General features: G+C 36.9%; 1 protein-coding gene across 1 annotated transcript in view; it reads left to right on the top strand.

Annotated features, from left to right (window-relative positions):
• The window catches only part of LOC147236591 (protocadherin-15-like), a 159,808-nt gene that overhangs the window by 101,176 nt on the left and 32,744 nt on the right, over positions 1-25,888 (top strand). The window contains exons 22-24 of the mRNA XM_086171289.1: positions 3,076-3,192; positions 7,842-7,982; positions 9,468-9,580. Coding sequence (XP_086027415.1) covers positions 3,076-3,192; positions 7,842-7,982; positions 9,468-9,580 — 371 coding nt within the window. The remainder of the gene's footprint in view (positions 1-3,075; positions 3,193-7,841; positions 7,983-9,467; positions 9,581-25,888) is intronic.

Below are 25,888 nucleotides of genomic sequence, written 5' to 3' on the forward strand. Positions count from 1 at the left end.
CTTCATAGTGTGGGTTTTTCAGTCCCCCCCCCAAAAAAAAGCTCCATTCCAAGGATCCTATGAGAATGAATCCCACTGAAGGACTGGTCCGATTTGCAGTATTCTTCAGTATCTGACAAACAGTGTGTCCTCTGCATAGAGAATTATCAAGGACATGCCTGTTGATCCTCTCCAATCGTAAATCATCTGTGAATGTCAAACCAACGACACCTTCAGAGACTGAGTTGTGCAAAGGATTGGACAGTTAAGCCTATCTTTCACTCTTGTCATCTCTGGAACTTCTTTGTCTTAATAGACTACCTACTAACTAAAATAGATTTGCTTGTATAGAGATTGTTTTTGTGTTCCATCTTTTTTTCATCTTTCTTTCTGAATGATGAACCAGTGAAAATCTAAGTTTAAAAAATAGATGAATAAAATTAAGATGTACTTAATTGCTATGTAATTAAGATATACTTAATTGTAACTGAGGCATTAAGATAAAGATAAAATAAAGATAAACTTTATGGATCCCCATAGGGGAAATTCTTCTGTCACAATAGCGTAACAGATATAATGTCAAAAAATAAAAAAGTAAAATAAATATGAATATAAACATAAATAAAGTAACAGAAGACTGAAGATATCAAGACATCCATGAATAAATAGACAGCAGTAACAACAACAACAACAGCAACATCAGGGATAATAATGGACATAATAATGGAACATATAAGGAACAGTAAGGGTGAAAAATACATAACCACAACTAAGCGATGAATAGATGAATAAAGTGACAATAGCAATGACAAGAATAAAATAAATAAACAAAAATGGGCAGGATGCATGCAGGCTGGGACCAACAAGGATAAGAAAGACAGCAGAGTTAGGGCATAACATGTGAATGGATGAGGTAGTGAATGGAGTAAGGTAATGAGATTGTGGATGTGGATGCTCCGTAGTGAGATGAACCATTGGCTGAAGGAGCTGCCCATCAGCCACAACTTGTGGTGCAAGGGGTGAGAAGGATTGTCCAGAAAAGCTCCCAGTTTGTCCCTCACCCTTCCCACTGCTACCGATTGCACATGGTCCAGGTTCAGTCCTATAACCGAGCAGGCTTTTATCATTATCTTGTTGAGCCTATTAATCTTGCCAGTTCTGGCACCACCCCACCAGCACACTATACCAAAGAAGAGTGCACTGGTGAAAATAGACTGGTGCTTGTAGGAGTTCCTAACCCCACCTCTTCACCCTGGATGATGATTGGTATCTGTCTCCTCACGATTTTTCCGGAATCCCACAACCACCACCGTGGTCTTGAAGTTGTTGAGTAGGAGGTGGTTGTGTTTGCTTCACTCAACAAAATTTGCGATCGGACCTCTGGCCTCCACCTCGTTGTCATTGTTGATGCATCCAACGATGGAAGAGTCATCAGAGAACTTCTGGAGGTGGCAGAAGGTCTCCAGCACTTTCAAAATCGCATTTGAGCAAAATGAGCAAATTCTGAAGTGCTATTTTTATTAGCATACAGTACATTTCATATTTTTGTAATTTTAAACAATTAATGAAAGAGTAGCATTTTGTATGCAACCTGTTTGAGGGAAACATAATGAGAAATGATAATAATAATAATAATCCCTCAAATTAAATGTTAATAGGATACATGTCCAAAGTAAATCCACTCATAAAGCATCTTGAGCAAAATTAAAAAATATTTAAAATGTCTACCATTAATTATATTTGCTGTATCTGTAGTTACAGTGCTGCTGCAGAAGTTAAAGCCTCATCCTTTTATCTTTACACTCCCACGAATTCATGTTTGCTCATTGCAGGGAAGATGTGATTTCTGTCATCCCTGAAGGACCCAATTCAGAAGCATCACTTCTACCATGAAAGGATCCTTGCATTCGAAAATCATCCTGTGTATTGCTCTATAAATGTATGAGTGCGTGCATAGATGGGTATAAACATGAATGTTAACCACGACATTTATGTATTAAGCAAACACAAGTGTATGTATCGTCTTTTTTGCAGCCTCTTCAAAACCCTTTTAGCATAGATATCAGGCTTTGATGTACAAAACAAAGCTGGGCCCTAGTTGTTGTGATAAGAGGAGGATTGAATGACACCAGTAAACCTATAGAATGCACATATTTCGCCTTGACCGGGTCAACATCAGTAAATAAAAGAGGAAGAAAAATTACCCTTATGAGTTGGATTGTAGGGCAACGCTACTTGTGGGAGTTGTGAAAGGCATACTAAGTTTTCATTTTTATTCACAGAGCCATGGTGGAAAAATTAACAAGGTTTCATCCAAGTGTAGGCACAAAATTAAATATATTATTAATTATTTATGAGAAATATTAAAAGAAGGGGTGTCGTTCTTGGGTGTTGTATAACACTGGAGTCCCACAAAACTGTTTCATTGCCTTAAGGGAATCTCATGCAGAAGAAAGATGAGATAAGAAGGCAGTATTTAGTTTTTGCCCTGTGTCAAGAGTGTGTGTGCGTGCGTGTGTGTGCGTGTGCGTGCGTGCGTGCGTGCGTGCGTGCGTGTGTGTGTGTGTGTTTGTGTATACTGGGCAATTACTGGGAGAAAATTATTTCTCCAGGTATTTGAGCCTGCAAGTCACATAAAAAGTATTTCTATTAAAATTTGCATGTATTACTTCAAGTAGATCACAAAGCCCCTCCATGCACGTTCCTGTACTAGTATACTGTTATCTTGAGACTTCTTGAGATGCTTTTTGCTTCGTTCATAACCAGATAATGTGTTATCCCATGTACATCTATCAATATTTTTGTACTGTTGATATGGTGCTTTCTTTTATTGCTAATCTAACAGCAAGACATGCATTTTTTCCCATTTTTAAGGTGTTATGAATCTATGCCCAAATATGTATGTGGGATGAAATGTAGGACTAATCTTTCAGATGTCATCAATGTGGTTTTAAATGCTATGCATTATGTTAATACAGAAATATTAACCATTTTAATGTGTTTTCATGTGTTTTAACTGTTCCATACATTGTAAGAGTTGGCAATAATACCATTAGTTATATAATTAACAGTTATGACCTATCCTTTCACTTTCAGGACATGAATGACTTCGCCCCCGTCTTTAGCCAAGCACACTACAAAGGCATGGTGGCACCTAATGCAGAGAAAGGAACAGTAATCACAACTGTGTTTGCCAAGGACCTGGACCCACCGGTGAGGAGAACCTACTACACCTGTCACAGTGCAAATGTTTAAACTCTGACTGTGCAAAACATGTATTTTGAAATCAAGCACGTAGCATATAAGGCAGGTTGACTCCAGCTTTGAATTCAACAGCAGGAACAGTGTCTTCTCACTGTTTCTGTTACAAAACCATCCATTGCATTGGGGATGATATACTCAAAAGCTGTCTTCAAGACCTGAAACCTCATTAGAGCATGTACTATATGTATTTCCACCCTGTAACAGCTCTAATTGCCTCAAATTATGTAAACTATGCAGATATCAGAGCTTTCATGATATGCTTGTCTTTTTACTCGGTTCTCAGGAATCTAAATTACACAATGCAGTAACAAACAGCAGAGTCGGACAGTATTGATCACGTTACAATTTAGTACAATGCCAGGTCTACAATCAGAATAAAAAGCATAATTCAGGGGGCAAACATTCCTGGCTCCTCCTAGTGTGTCGAAGTGTTGTTGAGCAAGACACTGAACCCCTAACTGCTCCCCTGGCACTGCTAGATGGCTACCAGCTACTCATGGTCCATCCATGATGGGTGAAATGCAGAGATGAATTTCCTGCAAGGGATTAATAAAGTTTAAAAAATACAATTGTAACAGTGAGAAAGCGGTAGCATACTTTTGCTATGTCCATACTTCTTTGTTTCTTTTATTTCCATACTACCATTAATTTCTCTGTGTCGAAATACTCTCTGAGGACCACATGAGAAGGTTAAAATTCTCTGTATGCTAACAATGGTTTTCAAAATCATGGCTTCACCAAGATTGAATTACTGAGTCTACATTTTATGTTTAAAATAAACATAAATGTGAATTGATACTGGGCATACAAAAGTATTGTAAAATATCATCTTGTATTTTATAACATTGTACCCCAAGTTAACGTATTTTATTGCATGTGCAGCACCATTTTTATTTCACATTGCTGGTCATTGTCCACACGAAGAGAGCCGAAGCCAAACATTGAAGCCTCTTCTCTGTTAGTACAGAGGGTCCAGGGATTAACCATCTGGACAAACAGGTTTCTGTTTCTCTGGTCCTTCACCATGAGCCCCTTGAGCATAGCATTTTTGATATTGCATATTTCATTGTTACAAGCATCTACATTAAACTGTTTGTCATTGTAATTATAGTGTGTAAAGAGAGAATTTTAGTATAAACACAATTACAACCAAAAATTTGTTGAAACTTTTTCAAAGATAGGTTTATGTATTTTCAGCACTACAATGACAACTCTTCGGCACACTTTCTCCCTCACTTTCCCCTACTTTCATATCCTCTTCACTGTTATTCTTTTCAACTTCAATTTGCACTTACTGTATTATCTTTTTCCCCCTAATCCATAATCCTTCAATTGAGAAATATTGTTTTCTAGAAAAACAGTCTAGAAACCCAACAATGAATGCAAAACTGTTATTATGTAATCATGACCACAGTTGTGGCTAAGTAGTGTTTGAGACACATGGCTGTGACGTACAAAAGGGTTTTGACTGACAGAGGGATTAGACTTGCTAACAGGAGCAGACTAACCCAGTCTCTTATTGACCTGGATTTGGAGCTCAAAGAATCTTATCGACAGGATGCCTGTGATAGACGCCTGTTTAAGAAAGCAAAGGCTTAGTCCTCTACCTTATACACTGACAGCTGTTTACTCTCAGAGACCCTAAAACTGCACATCCCCAAAAAAAGAAAACCTTGCAGATCCTTGACAACACATTCTGGCTTTTACTTTGATTTGGTCAAATTGAGTTTTGGCTACTTCTCTCTTGAAGTTATACTTGTTCTTTTCTGTTCTGTAATATTTTATGTGTGTCTATATTTAACTATTATTTTTGGTCAACTCCAGATCAAATTAACATTAGCATTCAGTCATAAATGATTGTACAGATTGAATTATCAATATGGTATATAATGTACCATGTACATGCTAAGATTTTACTATTTTGGAAATGGAACCGAATGTCAGGTTTTCCTTTAATATTATTTTATTTCCGTGAACTTAAATTACATCTTAACTTTACCAAGCAATGTCCATTAATCATTCATACTCCAAAGAAAAAGTGAGATAGAGAATTGTTGAATGAACACTCGACTCATTATTTCTGAGCTATTGCAAGTTGCTGTATTAGAAATATAATCTACCAATACCTGAAACTTGTAGAATCATCATCTCCAAATGTTAAAAGTCTTTTGTTAAAGTCTGGCACAAAACCTGGCTTTTACATATTTATACAGTTCATATCAGTCCAAGTACAAGTTGGAGAGAACAGGCCATTATTGGGTTCCGGGTTTGATCCCCTTCTCCTCCAGAGTCAGAGTTACATGAGCAAGAGAATCCTAAACTATTCATAATATGTTCAGCATTCATTCTGTGTGTGTGTGTGTGTGTGTGTGTGTGTGTGTGTGTGTGTGTGTGTGTGTGTGTGTGTGTGTGTGTGTGTGTGTGTGTGTGTGTGTGTGTGTGTGTGTGTGTGTGGGGGGGTTTATAGTTGGAATATTGTACATTGTATAGCAAGCTCTGCCAACAGCAAATGTTTTTTGTTTTTGTTTTTTGGCTTTTTTATGGGGAGTTGATTCAGTAAATTGCGTTTATTTACTTTTGTCACCTAAAATGATGCAGCTTCATTGAAAGTTGCTTGAGGTTTGAATGCCTGACCTCCCCAACTATTGGGGAGGAAAGTGCCTATTCTTGCTGTAAAATGAACTATTGTAAAAATGCATTCAGCAGAACAACCATGAACCCTGCTAAGTTACATGATTCCATTACTGTTGACATTGTACTATAGTGGCTGCTGCATGAGATCAATCTGTGCCTGGTTTGTTCTAAAAGTGGTCCTGTACTGATATCAGTTATATGACATATTTGAGGACAACAGGTAGAAAAGCACCGAGAAAAATTAGTCCCATTTATTTCATGAAGACTGTCTGGGCATTGACTCAGATCGCCTCATACTTTCTTAAAGATACACTTGTATAAGCTAACCTCCCATGGAGCCCTTCTTTCCCAAGAGTGCTAATGTGTTTGGAAAAGAGGGGAACTTCAAAAAGCTTTTTAAAAAGATCTGATTGAATTTGAAGTCTAACAGGATCTATTTTGTATGTGGAAAACCATGGAGAAGACTAGTAATCAGGAAGTAAGATTAATCTCAATCAGATGCTCATTTTAAAGTCCACTCTCAAAAATTAGAAAAGAAGAACTCTGCTTCAAAAAATGTAATTTATACAATAGACTGTGTTCCAGTGCTCATTATTTCAGTCCATGTTAAAGTCTGCACCTGTAGTTAATAGTCCCACAGTAGGGAAAATTGCATTATTAACTGTGGTTTTACATTACACAGCATTGCATTACCTTTATCAAGATGATTAATTTTATATTTTACTAAATAATTCACACAATATTTCCCTTTTTATAGTGCTACATTGAAAAATTACACAGGTTTTTTCACTACACAGTGTATGAAGTGAAGCCACATGACTGAAAAGACTAGGTTACAAGAAGGGGAAGTTGCTGCCTGTAGCCTACAACTCTTAATTTAATACTTCTCTTTTGTTGTGCCTTTGCCTTCCATCAATCCCCACAATATTTCACTTTTTTGCTGTCAGAATATAACAAAATGTCAATTGTTTGTTGTGGTCTCTTTATCTTCTCAGGATTCATTTCATCCGGTTGCTGCTTCTTAAGAAAAAGTTAATGAGGTTTAGGCAGCAGCCAATGGCAATGTTCATTTTGTAAAACTAAATGCATTATTTTGTTGTACTTAATTGTACTTAGATCATCCAAAGGAGCTATTTAGCAATGGGTCTTAAACCTGTGGTTAAATGGAATGTAAATGCGCAACTCACAAACACACCAGGGCGAAGCTGGCTGTTACCTTCCTGTGCATTTCCCCTCTTGCTTTGGTAATGATTGGTGGGGGGGATTGTTCCCCAATCCCCATATTTGATTAATAAAGTCAGGAACGGAACTAGCAACACAAAGGTTTCAGCTTCACATTGCTCATCTGTCATTCACTATTAGCCCTATCAATGTGACTGTCTTGTTTACTGTTTATTTATTTATTTTTATTTGGACATTTGTCCAACAGCGACAATTTCGGTAAACACTATTTCATTTAAAAATAAATAGATATTCACGTATGAAAGTTTCCAGTCAAGGCTTATTTGCAACCCCAGTTCCTGGTTATATGCTGAGTGTTTTTTGATCTGTGGAGCGGGGCCGGGATACCCGTACAAACTCGCACAGGCAAATAGCGTGAACTCTACATAGTACAACCCAAGCACACCCACGACAATCCTACTGTCAAGCCAGACTGGTAGCCACTCCATGACTTAGTCATTTGGTACTGATTTTCATGTGATTTTCATCAGATTTTCGTCAGTAATATTTGCAGATGCAACATTATGATGGGTCTCGATTCACATGGTAATGATTTAAATTATATGAGTGTATTACCTCACAAAATATCACCCTGTGACTTCATGAAAATCTGATTTTTTTCTGAAAAGACAAAAATCCAAATACTGGATACTTGTATGTACTAGTAGAGTTTTTATTAATCTCAAAGATAATGTGTTTCTTGTGGTTTATTATTGTTTTGTTGTATTTCCTCCTTCTTGCAGGGCACCCCAGCCAGTTTTGTTCGCTACAGAGTGGACCTGGAGAGGTCACCGTACAGTGGGAGCATATTTGATGTGGAAAAAGAAAGCGGAAGGGTCGTTACCAAGGTCAACCTCAATGAGAGGCCTAGTTCTACCTTTGAGGTAAGAGTCATAATTGCAGCGAACGTAATGATAATAATGTTGTTGGCCTGATCTGACAATGGTGAAAACAACCATCATGGCATTAAAAATGAGGTAAAAATGATCCGTGGAAGGCTTAGATAAAACTGAGAGAACCAAAATGGTTTGTAATTCAAAAAAAAATTTAAATTCCAGGAATACACTATTTGGTATTTGAATATAGTATTCTGATGCTCGGATGTAATTCCTCTGATAAGTTATCTACTCTATAAGTGTTTGTTTGGTAGATAAGCTTCTGATTGATCTTCAAATTTTATTTGTTTTGGAATTTAACTCTATCCTTTCTGCTTTTTGTTTGTGTGTATGCAACAGATTAATAGAATCAAATCCATAAGCCGTGAAAAATAAGTGGTCAAGTTTGGAACCCTAAACAGATGTGTATTTGCATCAATCTGTATCCAGTTCTGACAGCTTTGCAAATAACCATTCCATTGACCTTATCTTCAACCACATAATTCTTCTAGCAATCTTTCTCAGCGTGCAGAGATTGTCCTGCATGACATTTTTGTTACTGTGTTAATCAATCATAATCCATACGTCAAATTTTGAAGTGAATAAGATTTGGGGTTTAGTGTCATGCCGGCGGCTTTGTAATGTCTTGCAAGCAAAACCTTTTTTTAAAATATCAGTCTGGTGTGCTTCTGGGCGACTCCATGATATTCATCAACTGATGAAAGGCCCAGAGTGATTATAAAATAAGAGCTAAACTGGTGATAGCTGACAGCTGGATCCAGCACGACGTAAGAATGGAAGCTGAATTTGATTTAAAAAAGGAGATGGTGGGAAAATTTCTTTCAAGTTTGGTTGAAAAATTCATAAAGCGTTCAGTTTTTATCTTCATTTGCAGGGTCACAATGTGCGAATATTGATCTATTGTAGTCAACGAAAAATCAAGTTTAATCCATGTGTCCAGGGATATTGGGTTTTTCTTGAAGATTACACTAATCCTGTCTAAGCCTGTAAGGTAGAGTTATGTTGTTTGATTTTAAAGTGGACTTGGTTAGACATATTTGTAGTTATATATTAATATATATGCATTATATTTGTGAGAAGTTACCAGAGAATAGTGTGTCCTAATGAGAAAATGTCTTGTTCAATCCAGTGCTATCTTTCCAATTCTTGTTTATGTGTCTGTGTTTCATAAAATATTAATATTTTCATCCTTGTTCTGGCTATCTCTCTAGAACATCCCACCACCCTGATTTTCCCTGTCCTCCACAATCTATAAATATAGATCAATATATTCATACTTGTCTGGCAGCTTTGGGAGCTGTGTCAGTATCTTTCTTGCTTTTTTTGTAGGATGCAGAACATGTTTGCAAAATAAGGCTTGGCCACCATTAAAAGGAAGCTTTGTCTACTTATAGTTCTATCAGTTTAATGCAGTAAATGTGATTTTGCATATGTGCTCACTTTCCTGTTTGTGTTGTGTCCTCCATATTGCAGTTGGTTGTGATAGCCTTTGATGATGGAGAGCCAGTAAAATCCAACAGTAGTTTGGTGGAGATTGTTGTACTTCAGCCTTCCCGCATTCCAATATTTACACAGGAGGAGTACAGGTGAGTTTATCTGACACAGCAAGCTGTAAATAGATACCAAAGTCCAATAAATTGAGGAAATAAACTTTAAAAAACAGTCACTTGAAACACATTTGTATTTCTGCTTTTCCTTTTCAGTCTCTTCTAAGGCTTCAATTTCTTAATGTAATTATAATAATATGTAATATAATAATATAATACAATAATTATTTTTAAATAATGCATGTATTATTTCAATTAAATAAGTTATTATCATTTATATAATTGATTAATTTTGGCTTGTTTATTTAACTTTTCACTTTGGCGAATAACATGATCCTCATATAAATAACATTTTACAATAATAATATCTACCTCTTCATGCTTGTGGTCCCACTGACAACACTTAGTAAATATCCTTGTCTCATTGCACTATTTTTATCTCCATAACTGATTAATGGTTCTAAGAATATGCTTTAGGGCCTTAGACTAGATTGTGCAGATCATCAGTGTTGTAAACCTCATTTGTTTCTCTCAAAGGGCAAAGCAGGGCTTCCCTCTCTTTTTATTTAGGACCGCTTCTGAAAAGATTAAATGTTTAGACTATTAAAGCAGCTGCCAAATATACAGCTGCCACCCTGGGCTTGAGCTGGGTAGAGTCAGTGCTGTTTTGTCTGTACTGATTTACTATAGTGTGACTCAAGAGGAGGACAAGAAGTCATTTATAATTAAAGTATACATGGATTATTAACACCCCAGCTGAAGCTGCTTTGAAAACTCCCATAATAGGTTGATGCTGCCTCAAACAGTTGCATGATATTCTTTTTCCGGTTATGGCTTACGAGGTGTTCAGATTTCTTACCAAACTGTGAGGGTTTTGGTTAGATGACAGAGATGCCTCTCACATTTCAAACTTTGACAGAGTACCCCGTGTATCAGAATGTGATATGTTTGTTCACATTGCACGGGTCTTGAGAGTCATATCAAACCTAAACCAATTTTAGGACGAGCTGTGCGCATTAATAAACTGCTGCTATTGTTTTCATCTCTCTGCTTATCTCTGGACATTGATGGTGAAGTTGTAACGTTAGCAGCATGTGTGTTTGTGTGTGTGTTCCTCATACATATGAGTGCACGTGTATCGACTACACGTTTTCCTAATAGCTTGTTATTCAGCTCTTTGTGTATGCCCACGTTCTCCTGTTGCTCAGCTTTATTCTGTGATTGATACACATGCACAGCCGCATAGCTGTTGAAAGGTCATTGATTAATGTTTTGAATTACTGCCAATGTCTGTCACTCACATGGAAGGTCAGTATGCGGGCTTAGACTCTGTGGGGTGTCACATTGTTAATGTCAACCACACAGTGGCGGGACAGTTGTAAATTATGCACTGTGAAAGCATTAGCCAAGTGTGGAGTTCTTCTGTTGGACAAGGTGCTCTACGGCTGAGAGCAACAAATCTGCAGGCTCTTGGATGCCCTGGCTCCTCATCCCTCACCTCTTGGTCTCCCTCTCCTAAGTCTCCCCAAGGAACCTTCTGAACACAAATCACTCTCTAAATGTTCACTGAAGATCTCGTTTGTCTCAGCGAGGGCAGTTAGTTATATCAGCAATCAGGTATGCTTTGGCTACAACTCCAAAGTACACAATTAAAAGAGCTCTACGGGGCTTTGACTGACTTAATGATTCCTGCTCCTGTTTTATGGTTAGTCCCTTCCATCTGTCACAGAGAAATGAGGGACTCTCAGTCCTTGTTGGACAAAATAAATATCTCACACCACAGTTAGCACACCACGTGGTCTTATTGGTCCTCTGTTCTTTTCTTCCAGCAGACTGTCATGTGTGGTATTTGAAATATACACACTTTTATGATGCTAATAAATACACCAAGTATCATTCTTGAATAAGTATCTGAATTATTTACACCCATTGGCATCGAGAAAGGTAATGGGCTTAGGTGGTTTGGCGTTGGCTTTATTTTTTTTCCTCCATTCTTTAAAATGTAATTTTCCAAAGCAGAGAAAGAAGTATTCATATTCTAAATAGAGGCATTACTTTCTCAGTCCAAATTCAAATAACTTCAAATTCACTCATTCAGTCAAGCATTAATTGCTGCAAAGAGTTATTTGTTTTGTTTTTTTCTAAATTAAATGTTATATGATCATGTGCTGCTTTCGCACACACCAGCTCAGCAGGCTGTTTTGGCAGATAACATAATTAAAGAGGATTTTCCAAAAAGGCATGCTATCAGTACTAGCTGATTGTTCAGGGTGTAATTGTTCAAAGTTTTGTTTCAGCACAATAGCATGTTAGTTATTTTCTCGCTGTGACTGTTCAACTAATATGTCACATGGCCATCCCTAAATCAAGATTTTCCATATGGTAGCTGGATGAAAAGTGCACTCCTAAGATGGTATGTTAGCAAATTAAAACGGGTAATATTACAGAGTAGTCCCATAGAGGTAAAGCATATAATGTGAATGATTTAGAAAATTGTAACATAAATCAAACCCCCTTCTCTGTCAGAGTGTCTTCTACCTGTCATATCAAATTAATCTGCAATACCTGTGGTGAAACACTGAAGAATCAATCCCCATAATCCCACAATTCTTTGTGAAACATTGTGAAACTAACTCTCAGCTAATGTTTTGATTGAGAGGCCCTTGCAGCAGAAATTCTGTGCTTAAACTACTGAATAATGGAAGTCACGGGCATGACTCTTTGGGAAGATTTTCGTGGCCACATGGGATAGGAATGAATATTTATTTTTTTAGCCTGTGTGACTGGAGATAGAGGGGCAGGGGGGGTAAACCACTATCTAAGATGATCCTGCTATATGAATCCATGCACGTAAAGTGAGGCTACGTCCCTAGCCCTATGTCACAAATCTGTGGTCAGAACCGTTTTCTGTGCTGCGTATCTTGCCCACAGCAATTCCCCTTCTAAATCTACTGTTAAATCACATGAGACTTTTCCCTCATACTTCTGAATGTGTCATTTCTCTCTTCTCAAGCCAAGCTCCCAAGTGTCCATATCCCTTGAGTTTTTCCCCTCAGTTTATATATCTTTTTGTCAGTTTCTGCCTTCCTTCGTGTTCTTACCACCACCCCTCTCACCGTACAATAACCTTTAATTTTCTCCTCTTCAAGGAGATAAATTTCTGCCCTTGTGGAAAAGAGGTTGTCTGTGTACACATGGTCCCTTGTATTTTTTTGTGTGTTTTTCATGAAACCCTTGATCATTTGATCATTCTCTCTGAATGCTTATAAATTTCGTCATTGTAATTAAAAGCTTATAAATGAAGGCTACTCTAACACCAGCTGAATCTGCATGTACTCATATTCATCCAGTCACTGCCCACCTATAGATTTTTTTTAATCCTATATTCTTTATGAAGCCTTACATACAATATAGCCATTTAACCATGACCTATGAGATACTGAGCAAAAATCTGAAAAGTTGAATGATCTCTCACAACAACAGACACCATTTGTAGAAACTGGCATAAAACCATATATACTTACTGAAATATGCTGCCTATTACTACAAATTCACGAGGTACTCTTATCTCCACTGATGGATTCCCTAAAAAAAACAACCTTGCAGTAGCATTGCAAGGGTATCAATTACAGCATAACATAACATGTATAGTTATCATCTCGATTTTTTTTTTCAAATTTGAATCACTGATAGACTGTTCATCATCATCATTATCATTTTATTCCCAACCCATGTTATTATTTGAACATTAAAAGAAAATGATAGGTTGATCGGTTATATAATGGTGTGTTTATTGTGTGTGTGTGTGTGCATGCCACAACTTTGTGTCTTGTCTCTTGAAATTGATATCTGTGATGCTGAGGAGCCAGAATGACAGTGTGGTTTTCCTTTTGTGCCATTTCATCACAGCCTTGATTTATACTCTTCAGTCTGCATATATAAGTATTTTTACAGACAAGATAAGCGTACGCAAAGACAGAACCATGTAGGAAGCACAGTAAAGATAAGAAAACAATAGGTAAAAGAAGCAAGTCAACTTAAAGTCACAGTGTGATTGACAATTTTTGCAAAAAGTTTTGCAAAGGGAATAACTTGAAAATTAAATGGGTTTTTGGGGAGGGTTTTCAGGTGTAAGCCATCCATGCAAATCTGATTTCCAATGTTCAGAACATACTGAGGACTGGAGATCATAAGTTTTAGTGCATCACTTTTGACATTTATACATACTGTAATGACGATGACTGTGCTTTCATATCTGCTACATTTTTATTTAATAGCGGTTTCTACAGTTGTCATTTAAGACACTATAGCGTCTGCTGCAGTCTCTCTGCTAAGTTATCAGCATGCAAGTATCATCCACCCTCCTGCTCTGTTATCAGTGTTTTAGTGCACCTGAATTCATGATACATTTGATCTAATTTGCATGTTTTTGTCATTTCTGCCATAGGACAAAGAAGTAAAGAAATTGTTTTAGTTTTTTTTGTTTTTTTTTTAACCATGGCCCATTTGCTAACTGCTGAGAAACAGCATTCATTTCATATCTGCTTCACTTTGACAAATTCCTTGCGAAGTCAGGTGAATGACTAACACGTGTGTATTCAGCTGTACTGGCATTTGGAATGAGTGATCACAAAGACGGAAAACAAAAAATGTTTCAACTTTACTAACTAAGGAGCCTTCCAGGTTAGTTATATCATCAGCTTACATTATTAGCATCTTAAAATATCAATCGATATTAGTAACACAGTCATATTTTATAAATGAATCAATTAAGATAAGCACCATCTCATTTGAAACACATTTGTTGTTCATTGAAAATGTCAGTAAGTATTTTTCACAGTATTGCCTTCATATATTAGTATTCAGCTCACATTGTTCTTTGGCAGTGTAAAATGTAATTGGAATTAACTCACACAGTACAGTAAAAGACAGACAGAACATGAGAATACAGAATGGCAATAGATAATAATTAAAGTCTCATGCAACTTGAACTTATTTGGAAAGTTGGCATGTCTGATTGAAGTGAATATAATTTGGGGTTAATGCTTCATGCCATAATTTATTCCCTTTACTGCATTTCAACCAAGTTGCACACAGCACATGCCCTACATTATAAAGATATCCGAGGAGTAGCACTGCAGCACATTATTGACCAATGCTCAGTCATGCTGTCAGCAGAGCAAGCAGTGTCAACTGTGAGCTTTACTACGATTAACATGTCGTTACAATGTAAGCCACCATTTGAATAGCACAATTAATGACCACCATAAATTTCTGTGAGAACATTTAAAAGCAAAAGCTCGTTGTTGGTTCCACTATATTTTGGAGTTTATACAGCGAATGCACTTACAATATGTCATTTGTAAAAATGTTTTGAGCTTTGATGTATAGCCTGTCATTTTAGAAATGACACGCTATGAATTTGAGAAAAATTGTTTGCTTGAAGAAAAAAAAAATATTTATATATTCATAGCTGCTGTCTTTTAAGCTTTTATAGACATTGCAGAATAACAATGAATAATTTGTTCTTTTACTTAAGAAGACAGACATTTTCAGGGTAGCATACAGTGTGCCCTCCCACACATGCCCTCATATGTCCTGGTAAACTAAGGGTTTTTCTTCAAAAAACAATATCAAATATAGTTTTTTTTTCCTTTCCATTCATCCTCATTCATTATCCTTTCTTCCTTATACCTATGAGTCATAGCTACAGGGTGTGGAAGACTGGCATACTTATGAAGGGCATGATTGATTTTCAGCCACAGGATTGAAGCCGCTGTCCTGAGCCCTGAACCTCAAAGCACAAAGAATGCACTGACCTTTCACTTGTCTTTGCTAAGCAGGCAGATATCACTTTGCTGCTGTGCAGATGCCATGTTATACTCGGTGAACTCATCCCTTATATCAGATAAAGGTTGATGCTAAAAGACAAGCTTCAAAAGGATGAAAACCTTGTGATCATTAATGATCCAACTCAGAAATATGGGTCATTTTTCATTATAATAAAAGTAGCAACCACCAAATGTCTTGGTTGTTTAAGAGCAAGAAATTGTACAAATGGATTGCCTCATATTTGGTGTGCTGTCGACAAATATCTATTTTGAAAGAATTATGATAACAATGCAACAGAGAAAACATTGGACTATTTAGATACGGTTATTTAAATTACTAGCATTGTAGCCAGAACTAACCACATTGTCTTGTCGATGATGGCCCCTTTCACTTTCTGCTTGTTACAGAGGTGGTATTATCTTTCTGTCCGTGAGACTCCTAAGTAGATTGACAGTAAAACATGTGGGATGGGGTGTTGCAGGCCTATATTTCTGGCTCCAATCAGACAACATACCCATCTACTGCCATCAGAAAATTCACTTGCCAGGTCACCTCCTGTTTGTTAAATGAACCAGTAACATGTGGAGTAATATCATGTGGGGAGATATTACCATGCTGGAAAGAGGCGGACATTGCCTTGCTGCACAGTTAATATTGTTTCTCCAGCTTTGCAAATGTTTTCAGTCTCACCCTCCCTAGTAGAAATGTTTGACTCAAGCTAACAGCCTGTCTGTTGTGGCAAGATAAATGATCAGTGGAGCCGCTTAGGAGCATGATGGGTTTGGGGTAGTAAACTTTTTTTTTTTAACATAGTCGTCCAAAATTGCTAAAGCTTTCATTATATGACAAATGTTTGTTTGCACCTGATAAGATTCTCTTAAACCTCAGCAAGTATGAGAAGGGAACATTATATGCTGGTGTCTGCTAATGGTGAATTGGTTTAACACAAAGATCGCATTTGCTGGAGGAGGTGATGAATTGCTAATTCTTACTCAGTTCTAGAAATTGAGCCTCATTTTAAATGAATGAAATGTATAATAATAGTTTAGAAGGGAACAAATGGAATAATGCAGGCAGTCGGCTTAGGGGCTTTCATATTTTTCATAATCTCTATAATACTTGGTTGCTGGAAGGCTACTGCATCCAATGTATAACTTTTTTTTCTTTCGAAGTTACACTCTTGTATGTTCTAAAAGAGCCATCTTCTATTTCGGTAACTAATCAGCAAAGAAACAATCCTACATGTGAGGTTACCACTGAATGTTTTATAATTAGAATCGTTTTTATGCATTAAATAATTAAAAACATGAGTAAAGCTATATAATTATCACTGAATTTGATTTTGATGAGAGAGACCAATCAGTGGGGTTTTGTGCACTCATCAAAATGTCTTACTGGAGCACTTAGTATTGGTTTTAATACTTCATATTCTTACTTGTCAGTAGGTTTTATGAAACTGGCGGTCTTGCACACAGTGTACTTTCCAACATAGACCAGTGTATAGAGTTATGTTTGAGGAAACAGGATTGTACCTACAGAATTTAAAACTGGAGTGAATGTATAGATAGTACAAACATGCTCAAAATGGGCAGTGCACATGTAGGTTTGATCCTGTCCCTATTTCCCATGCCCCCCCCCCCCCCCCATTCCTGTCCCTTCACTTTGGAAAGCAAGAAAACACAACACAGCATCTAGGGGTTCTTTCTATGTATTTTCCCCCCATTGTCAGAGGATGGAAGTAGAGATACTGTGCTCCACCTTCACCTCATTATCAAATGTCAAGTTGTTGTCAAGTCAATCAAGTTTTTGCTGTTTTGTCTGACCTGAGTGCTAAATGAAGGGCAATAGAATCATGGTACCCAAGTTATCTTCTTTACAATGTTATCAAACCAACCAAATTCAATCATGACTACTAAGATAACTATAATTTATTTTGTAGGCCTTGAAACTCTTAATAAGTGCATCCATTGCTTTATAGTTGTTTCTTTGTCATTGATAGTCTTTAGGGTCATATTTGTTATGTGATCAAACACAAAATGTACAATTCAACAGTTTAGTGGGACTAAATAGATAGATCTGTTTCCTAAATAATATTCATGTTGTAAATTGTAAATCATTGTAAATCATAAAATGTTGTCACGTGACTTGTAAATGTGACTCATTGTGTTGCAAATTATTTGACAATTGTTAAAAATTGTTGGATTGTTCTTTTGTAATTTAAAAAACTAATCAGTGTTCATTTCCTATAGTTCATATTCAGGTGGAATAGAAGATCCGAGCAAAAAAAGAAAATGGTAATGATAGCAATCATAAATTGTGCTTCAAAGTACAAATTAATTTTTACTTTTCATGGATTTAACAATTCTACATTTTACCTTACGGTTCTGGAGTCTAATGATGTAATTTTCTCTACTGTCAGGCTTTGCTAATTGGCACAGATCACTACGCTCGGCTGCTGGGGTGGGGGGTGGGGGGGGGAATTGGAGAGGATCAGACCAAACATTCAAATACTGTATATGTAAACTTTTCAACTGTTGCTTTTTGAATTCCCCATTATTTCTCTTTGACAGCAGCTGTTATAACTGTCATGACTAATGAAAACTGCTCTTTTGATTCACTCTTCTATTCAGTCAGTCACTCCAGAACCACAAATATTTTTTTCTGTAGTCTGACTGGCTGACAGTTTTGATTGGTTGGACCAGTTGTCACTCTCAGCAACATTGCCCAACCATAGCATTTATTTGTCTTTGCTCCAGCTTTCTGCTTTTCTAGAATCAGATATTGCTTTAATGATTTTTGTGAATGCCTGTTTTATTATAATAACACCATAACTCTTTGTAGAGGGTTATCGTGAAGATAACTGTGTATTACTATACCAATGAAGACGTTGGGAAGAAAAGAACATGCAGGGTGGCATGGTGGCCAGTGGTTAGTGTTCTCCTTTTTCCTCTACCCCAGAAAACCATGTAGTCGCTTCATTGGAGACTCTAAGGTGCGTTTCTCCTATCATCCAAGAGACTTTTTTAGTTTGAGTGGACAGTGGGGAGTTTAAAACCACAAGGTTTGGTGGCTGGTTTAAGTTACAATGGCTTGTTATGAAATGGCTTGGCTGTGCTAAGGGGAGATAAAGGGAAAATGAAAATAAAATTAAATGCATTAATTTCATTTAGTATATAAAATATGGTTGCTGATACACATCTATATTATTTAATGCACATGTGTAATTGTACACCAACACCTCTGGGATTATCCAGAGGAAATACATACAGTATGTATTGCAGTCCATGAAATAAAATCACTTTTAGACAGACAATTAAACTGGTCAAGAGCAATTACAAATTAGGCTGTTGGGCATGTCCAGGTCCAATGTGAAACTTCATCGTGAAGCAGTTACAGTCTTAAAATCAAGCATTTAATTTTCATTATACTTTATTAATTCCTTGCGGGAAATTCATCTCTGCATTTAAACCATCATGGATGGGCCACGAGCAGTTGGCAGCCATCTAGCAGCACCAGGGCAACAGATAGCGGTTCAGTGTTTTGCTCAAGAATGCTTTGACACACTAACAAGAGCAATGTTCAGTTCCAGGGATGATCGCTCTAACTCCCTGTGCCATTGGATATCCACATGGTTGAATTTACAACATTTGTTGTGATCATTTGTTTGATGTTATTGTGATCTTACATGGTGTACTCTTGCTTGTAAACGTAACACAAGTGCTTCTTATCATCACCTTTGAATCCTGCTCTAGATGGAAATTGTATAACTGTTAAAGGGAAGCATTTATTTTTTTCTCCCATACTATTATATTATAAATGCATTTTGTCTTTTGCTGTGGCGGTCAGCAATCTACCACCTTTTTTTCCAATATCTCTTTTCATTATATCTGATAGGAATTAGATTTACCTTTATAGGCTTTGCGCCTTCCTGAACTTGTTTATATGCACCTTTTCAATTATTCTTGGCCTCGCTTGAGTAGATTACATTAAATTATCTGAGTACTCATGTAAATGTGTACAATCAATGTGAAATAAAATTGGGTAAAGTTTGAGATTTTGTTGACTGGGATGTTTCTCCCTTTCGTGTTTTTCTAAGTATTTCATATTGAGAAGTATTTGGCAGAACAAATAGCCTTGTAATAACAGAGGCAGATTCTGCATTATTTTCTGAAGCGTTCTACATATCTTGTGGTTTAGTCATTTTGGATAGGTTCATAACCCGTATTTTTTAAATTCAGATTTCTCCCTCCATCCTCCCATGTTGCCAGGACCTTCCAAATACAACCTTTAATCGTGAAAGTTCATTCTCTTTTTAATAAAACATGAGTGTGTAACATTCTCAGTTCAAATAGACTCTATTTATAAGGTGAAATACATCAGGCATATAATTGAAGTCTACACAAAAATATTTCCGCGAACTAATTATATAATCTAAACTGTTCGGCAAGAAGAACTTAGTTTTTCCTCTAAGGAAAAGGTTTGATGAATACATCAAATGAATTGTGGATACTGTAATTCTAATGCTTGGCTCCTTGGTGGTGCTGTGAATGGCACTGCCATCTCCCAAAATGAAGGTTGCAGGTTCGATTCTGACTGGTGCCTTTATGTTCTCCTAAAGCCTGCATTGGTTTTCCCAGAGTCCAAGTTGTAGTGGTTTAACTGAAGACACTAATTTGCCTCTAAGCACTGTATTTGTGAAAAAACTGAACAGCTTTATGTCTCAGTATGTCGCCTTGGGGACTGCAGCCTAGGGTGTAGCCTGCCAGATTGGCTCCAGACCCACCACAACCCTAAGTGAAAGATAAGCGGTATAGACAATGAATAATTCTCATGCTCTAATGTAAGGCATAAATATTTATGCATTTGTGATGCAAATTTTGAAACCTATGCTGGTATTACCATTTTTTCACCGTACGTGGCAGAATTGGGTTTAAATACGTTTCTGGCCAGTAATTAAAGCCTTGTGTGTGTAATCACATTTAGTTTGCTTACTTACCAAGTGTTAGCTTTGGTTAATTATATGAGAATTCGTAATCCGTTATACAACTTTTAATAAAGTATTAATTCTCATTGCTACCATCAAAATCAAGAAGGACTCTATAATGCAAAATATTCATGAAGTTGGAAATGGATGAAACAGAAGGATTCATTCTTACTTCAAATTGGCTGGTGGATTTGAAGTTATAATTACAATTCTGACTCACTAAAGTGACTGAAATACCCCCAGAAAGAGACCTTAACCATCTCCCCTTCAACTGAAAGTAACTGAAACCTACCAAGTGACATTAGAGATTTCCTAAAAAGTCTCATGCACATGCTGGAGTACAAATAAAGGCACTCCTTTACCCATGCAACCTGCTGGCAAACCTTTCATCAAAAACATCCTTTTCACAGTTAGTTTCACTTTCAGGAAAAGATGACTATATGCTAATAAAAATTGGCCTAATATCGGAAAAATTAAGCACCTATTGCCAGATTAATTGTTGATGATGTTCCTAACTGGTTACAAATACCAAACTGAATGCAGCATGTATTGACATGTATATGAATTTCATCCTATTTGTAATCTAATAAAATATAATAAATTGGTTTTGTTAATATGTAAGAGGGATGGAATACAATTCTGAATTAAAAGAAGTGGGCACACTTTATTGAATTTAAATACATCTAAAATGCTTGGCCAACCATTTCCATCCATTATTTACTCCTGTGTTATATTAACTTTTCTATTAGTCACAAGAAGCATTTGAGAGGTCTAATTGTTTAACTTTCAAAATGGATTATTTTATATTATGCCTTTATGTGACCTGAGTTATAATTCTGCACTTCGTCAGTGGGAGGCAGGTCTGCCAGCAAGTCATTCTCCTTGCACACTTTTACAAAAAGGCTATCCGGTTGTGCTTGGAGTGAGGCTTGACCCTGAAAGAGTTTTGGAGGCCAGCATAAGTTGTTCTAAGACCTGTGTGTACTTTTCTGCATTAATGGAGCTTTCAAAGAAGAAAGAAAACCCTTTATTGTCATATTCAGTGATACATCCAGCACATCAGCAAATTTCAACCACTGCATTTAACCCATCATGGATGAGCCATGTGCAGAAGGCACCCATTAAGCAGGCTAGAGGCTCAGTGTGTTGCTCAACAGCACTTTGATAGGCTAAAGGGACCATGGGAATTGAACCAGGAATATTCTGCTCCAAGGACAACTGCTCTAACCCCCTGGAGCCACGCTGCCCCAAAGAATCACAAGGTGCTCCAACCATCTACACTAAGATGTCCCAATATCATCACAGAAATTACAAGCTGAGTATAAAGGCAACAAGGTGACACTGCACTCGCTGCTCTTGTACACCATCAACCAAATACTAAGTGATGCAAAGAACTGAAGTTATGGCAAGGAAACAGCAAATGGAAGCAGACAAGCATGATGTTACACTGTCTGAATTTTTCAACAGATGTTTGAGTGGACAAGCCTTGCACTACCACAGGGATGGTCTAGTAGTAGGGCCAATGGTGTTTGCTTCAGACTTTAATATTTAATCAAAGAATGGCACAGAAATCCAGGCTACTAGAATTTTATTGATGGTTTCCCAAAGACTTTGGTGATTTACACCAGTAATATTTAGCTACACTTTTCTTTCAAATTGTACAAGTTTCTTTCAAGATCTTACAGATCATAACTAGATATTGAAATTAAGTTGAATAACCAATTAAACAATCCCTAATAAAATTCTCTCTCCTTTGTACTGCTGGACAGAGTTGACGTTGGCTGGACCTTAATAAGGAATAACAACTGCAAAAACACAGCAGTGGTTTTCCCTTTTGTCTGCTTGTGTTAGAGAAAAGGTTTGAATTGATTCCCCAGAGTCATTTAGTTCAAGTCAGAGGACTCTGTGTTTGTCACTTTCCAAATGTGCTTCGAGGCAGGAACAAATTAACACCAGAGTGGCATAACAACTAACTAACAAACTGTTAAAACAAATCCACTCCAGCATTCATCAAATTAGGCTGTTTCATAATTACTGAACAAAAATGTGTCTCATAATAGAACCATCAGCAGTGGAGAAGTGAGACCTGAGCTGCAACAGAGCTGCAATGTGTTTGTTGTGTTTTTATTAATGCCACACTACATTTACAGATACCTGAAGGACACAGACTTTAGTCAGGCCTCATGAGAGCTAAACACTCAGATCATATACATCAGATCCTACTTTGTCCCAATGTGTTGATCCTGCTTGTTAAGTGTGATGTTGTACAGATAGGGAGGAAAGGTAAGGTAGAATCAGTGCAATACAAGTATCCCCTGCGATAAACAATAAGGCTTATTATGCTGACTTGTCTCATGAGCGTCACTCCACCTTTGGGCCTGGGGCTGACTGCTTGCTGACACCTGTGTGCTGCCTGTGCCTCTCAACGTCTTGTCATTCACATGCATGTTAACACCAGGACTTAATGCAACTGCCTGTAGACATGTCATCATTGCCCTTCTATACATTAGTGAATAATAATGGTGCTTAGTGTGACACAGTAGAACTCAGTACAGCGTTTTGCATAATTTACAATGAATGTAGCTGCAAATATGTATATCGATAAAAACTTGCAACTCTATGACAGTTGAAACAATCGGTTTCTGACTTAAGTCCTCCGAAATCTAAATATCAGTATGGGTCTTTAAAAGCTATAAAGGTTAAAAGATTTATGTAACCACATGTTTCATATTTTAATTAATACCTTTTGTCACTTTATAATTCATCATTGGCTTTAAAATGTTGTCATGGCATCACATTCCTTCACTCTCAACTTAATTAGGGATGTCTGTGAAAAGGCTTAAAACTTACCTGGGACCTCATCCCACTGGTCTAATCTCAGTATGCCAACTCACCACTTGAATCAATTCAGATTACTATTCAGGTTATTTAATATTGAACTTTTTTGTGCCCCTGTAAAATGTGTCCTTCTTTCTGTCACTGTATCCTTATTTTGAGCAATGGTATCTAACCGTTGCACTTTGTCTCACCATTTTTCACACCAGTTCATGGTTGGTTTAATAGGGAGAAAATACAGTTTAAAGTCAAGAATACTGTTCAAGTCAAGCTTATGTATTTGCCCTGAAATTATCTTTTGTTTCTCCCTCGCCTGCAAGTTTCCTGCTCTGTGAGTAAAGGCTGTCTTATCACATATTATCCCATTATGCTCATTATTAAGGTAAAGTAGTGCAAACTAACTGGTAACAATGTGTACGCCCACATATTCATCAATATAATCCATCTAAAGTTTGTGTGTGTGTGTTTGTATTCATAGTTTGTTTACTAAAGCTCAAGTTATGGTTGTAAAAGAGTGATTATACATAATGTGGCGTTATACCAGGCTGTTGACATTTTGCACCGTTTCAAATCAGCATTACAATTACTGCAACCTTTTCTTGTAATGGAAGAAATCACTGATACAGTAGTAGTTGGATTTTCACTCATGAGCCATGGCCCAGTATTGTGTGTAAAACTGGTATTCAAGTGAACCAAAGCCTCAAAACAGGAAAGGGGCTGTTAGTGTATGCAGAGAACAGCCTCATCTGTCCACTGAAATCCTCATTTCTAGGTTCCAAAGTGTCTTGAAAGGGACTGGCAGATACATTTTGTGGCCACCATCCTGTCAACCCACATCCCAACAAATCCATATTTAAAAGTCACATTAAAAGTCATACTTAGCGTTGTGCCATCATTCATGCTTCCATTGTCCAAATTGCCTGCCTCTTGTGTTTTTGTATGGCTATTCCTTATCAAATCACATAATCTACTTACTGTATGTGAAGGCCACATTAGGTAAGTGGTTCTCTCCACAATGGAGAATGGTGTTGCTTCCTGTCCCTGGACGCACAGAAAGAACAATTACTCAATGACAGCCCACTAGTGCACCAGGGGGGAAATAGAAGCAAAGTCACTAAGTATTATCCAAGCAGCACATTCACACTGTATTTCTCATGAAATCCTTTGTGAGCTCATAAATGTCTCAGCCATGCCATATCAGAATATGAACTCCTATATTACCATTTTTTAAATGTGAATGGCTTGTATTTCCCCAGATTATTTTTTAACCATGTCCTTGAGGATGAATTATCTTCAGAGACACTACCTAAAGGCTCCATGATAGACAGACTGCACTGTTCAATTTGAAGAATATTCTTTTGTTTTGTTTTTTTTTCTCCTAAATCATGAAATCAGTATCAGATACTTTGTACTGGGTGTTGTTAGTATCAACAATTTCAATGGTTTAATTTTTTGTTTTAGTAGCTGATTAAAGTTAAAGTCACTTATTTTGTTTTGATGTGTGGATTTCAGCAGATAAGACTGTTTTGGGATCATCTAAATCCTCTACATTATTTTGACCATGAACAATTGCTTTTATCAGGCTGAATTGCTGTGCTGTGTTGACAAATACCAAAGTGAGCTTTTGAAACAACCATGTTTCTTTTGTTTTGATCATTTGATAATTCAGATGTCTCAGAAGTGTAAAATAAGAAAATTAGAACCCTGAAAAACATTTTCTGAATGCATATGATCACTCTCAGCTAATTGTTTTTTATTTGCTTGCCAACTTATACCCTTTAACATTGACAGTGGCTTTGAATTGCACCATCTTTCTTTCCTACATATTATGAAGACTATTGCTCTGCAAGTTCTTATCACAATTTAGCGAAACATCATTTCAATGAAACAATAATCATGGTGATCTCACTTCCACAGTAGAATAATCTGATTAATTAGTTGTGAATCAAGTCTGTCTAACACTGAAAAAAGTAAATAAATAAATGAAAAATTGAAAAACAATTTCATTAGCATTTTTTTATTGTTCACCTCTTAAAACAGCATAAGTATCCTTTCCCTTGCAATAGCCTCAGGCCCCTTTATCTAATATCCCCAGAATTCTCAGAAAGCTAGACAATTTAATGGTTAGACACTGTGGAGAGTCTTTGCCAGTTTCCCCTCTCAGTGAGTCATTTAAAAAACTAAAGATTTTACTTAATACCATCGTCTCTCCTTGCCCTGGAGAAGTAGCAGCTGAGACCAGCCACCCAGCAGGGAATGACCCATTGATGAAACTTTACTCATCAGTCATACTCTTGAGGTCATTACCCAACTCCCAATACATTGTTGAAAGTTTTATTTCATAAATGTGCTCATCCTTTTCTGTCACATTCAAATGCAACATCAGCATTTCTGCTCCCTGAGGCACCTGATCTGTATAGAATCTGAGTGTATCCTCTCTTCTAAGATGTTATAGAAAACATGGGGGACACGTGGCATCAGTCCAAATTGTTGTGAATTATAACTGCATAAGTCATTTCTTCTGAAAGTTTTCATTTTTCAGAAACAACCATTTTTTTACTTTTTCATTTACAAAGTACAATCTTTACTCGTAATGTATTATCTTGTTACTTTAGTCAGTTTAAAATGATTAGTATCAAAAATACTTTAAATGAGATGTAACAGTTGTACTTAAAGTAAATTGATTCTTGGGGTAG

This window comes from Fistularia commersonii, chromosome 2 (genome assembly GCF_037954325.1).
Source record: "Fistularia commersonii isolate RoL2024-O1a breed Wild chromosome 2, RoL_Fcom_v1.0, whole genome shotgun sequence".
Taxonomy (NCBI): domain Eukaryota; kingdom Metazoa; phylum Chordata; class Actinopteri; order Syngnathiformes; family Fistulariidae; genus Fistularia; species Fistularia commersonii.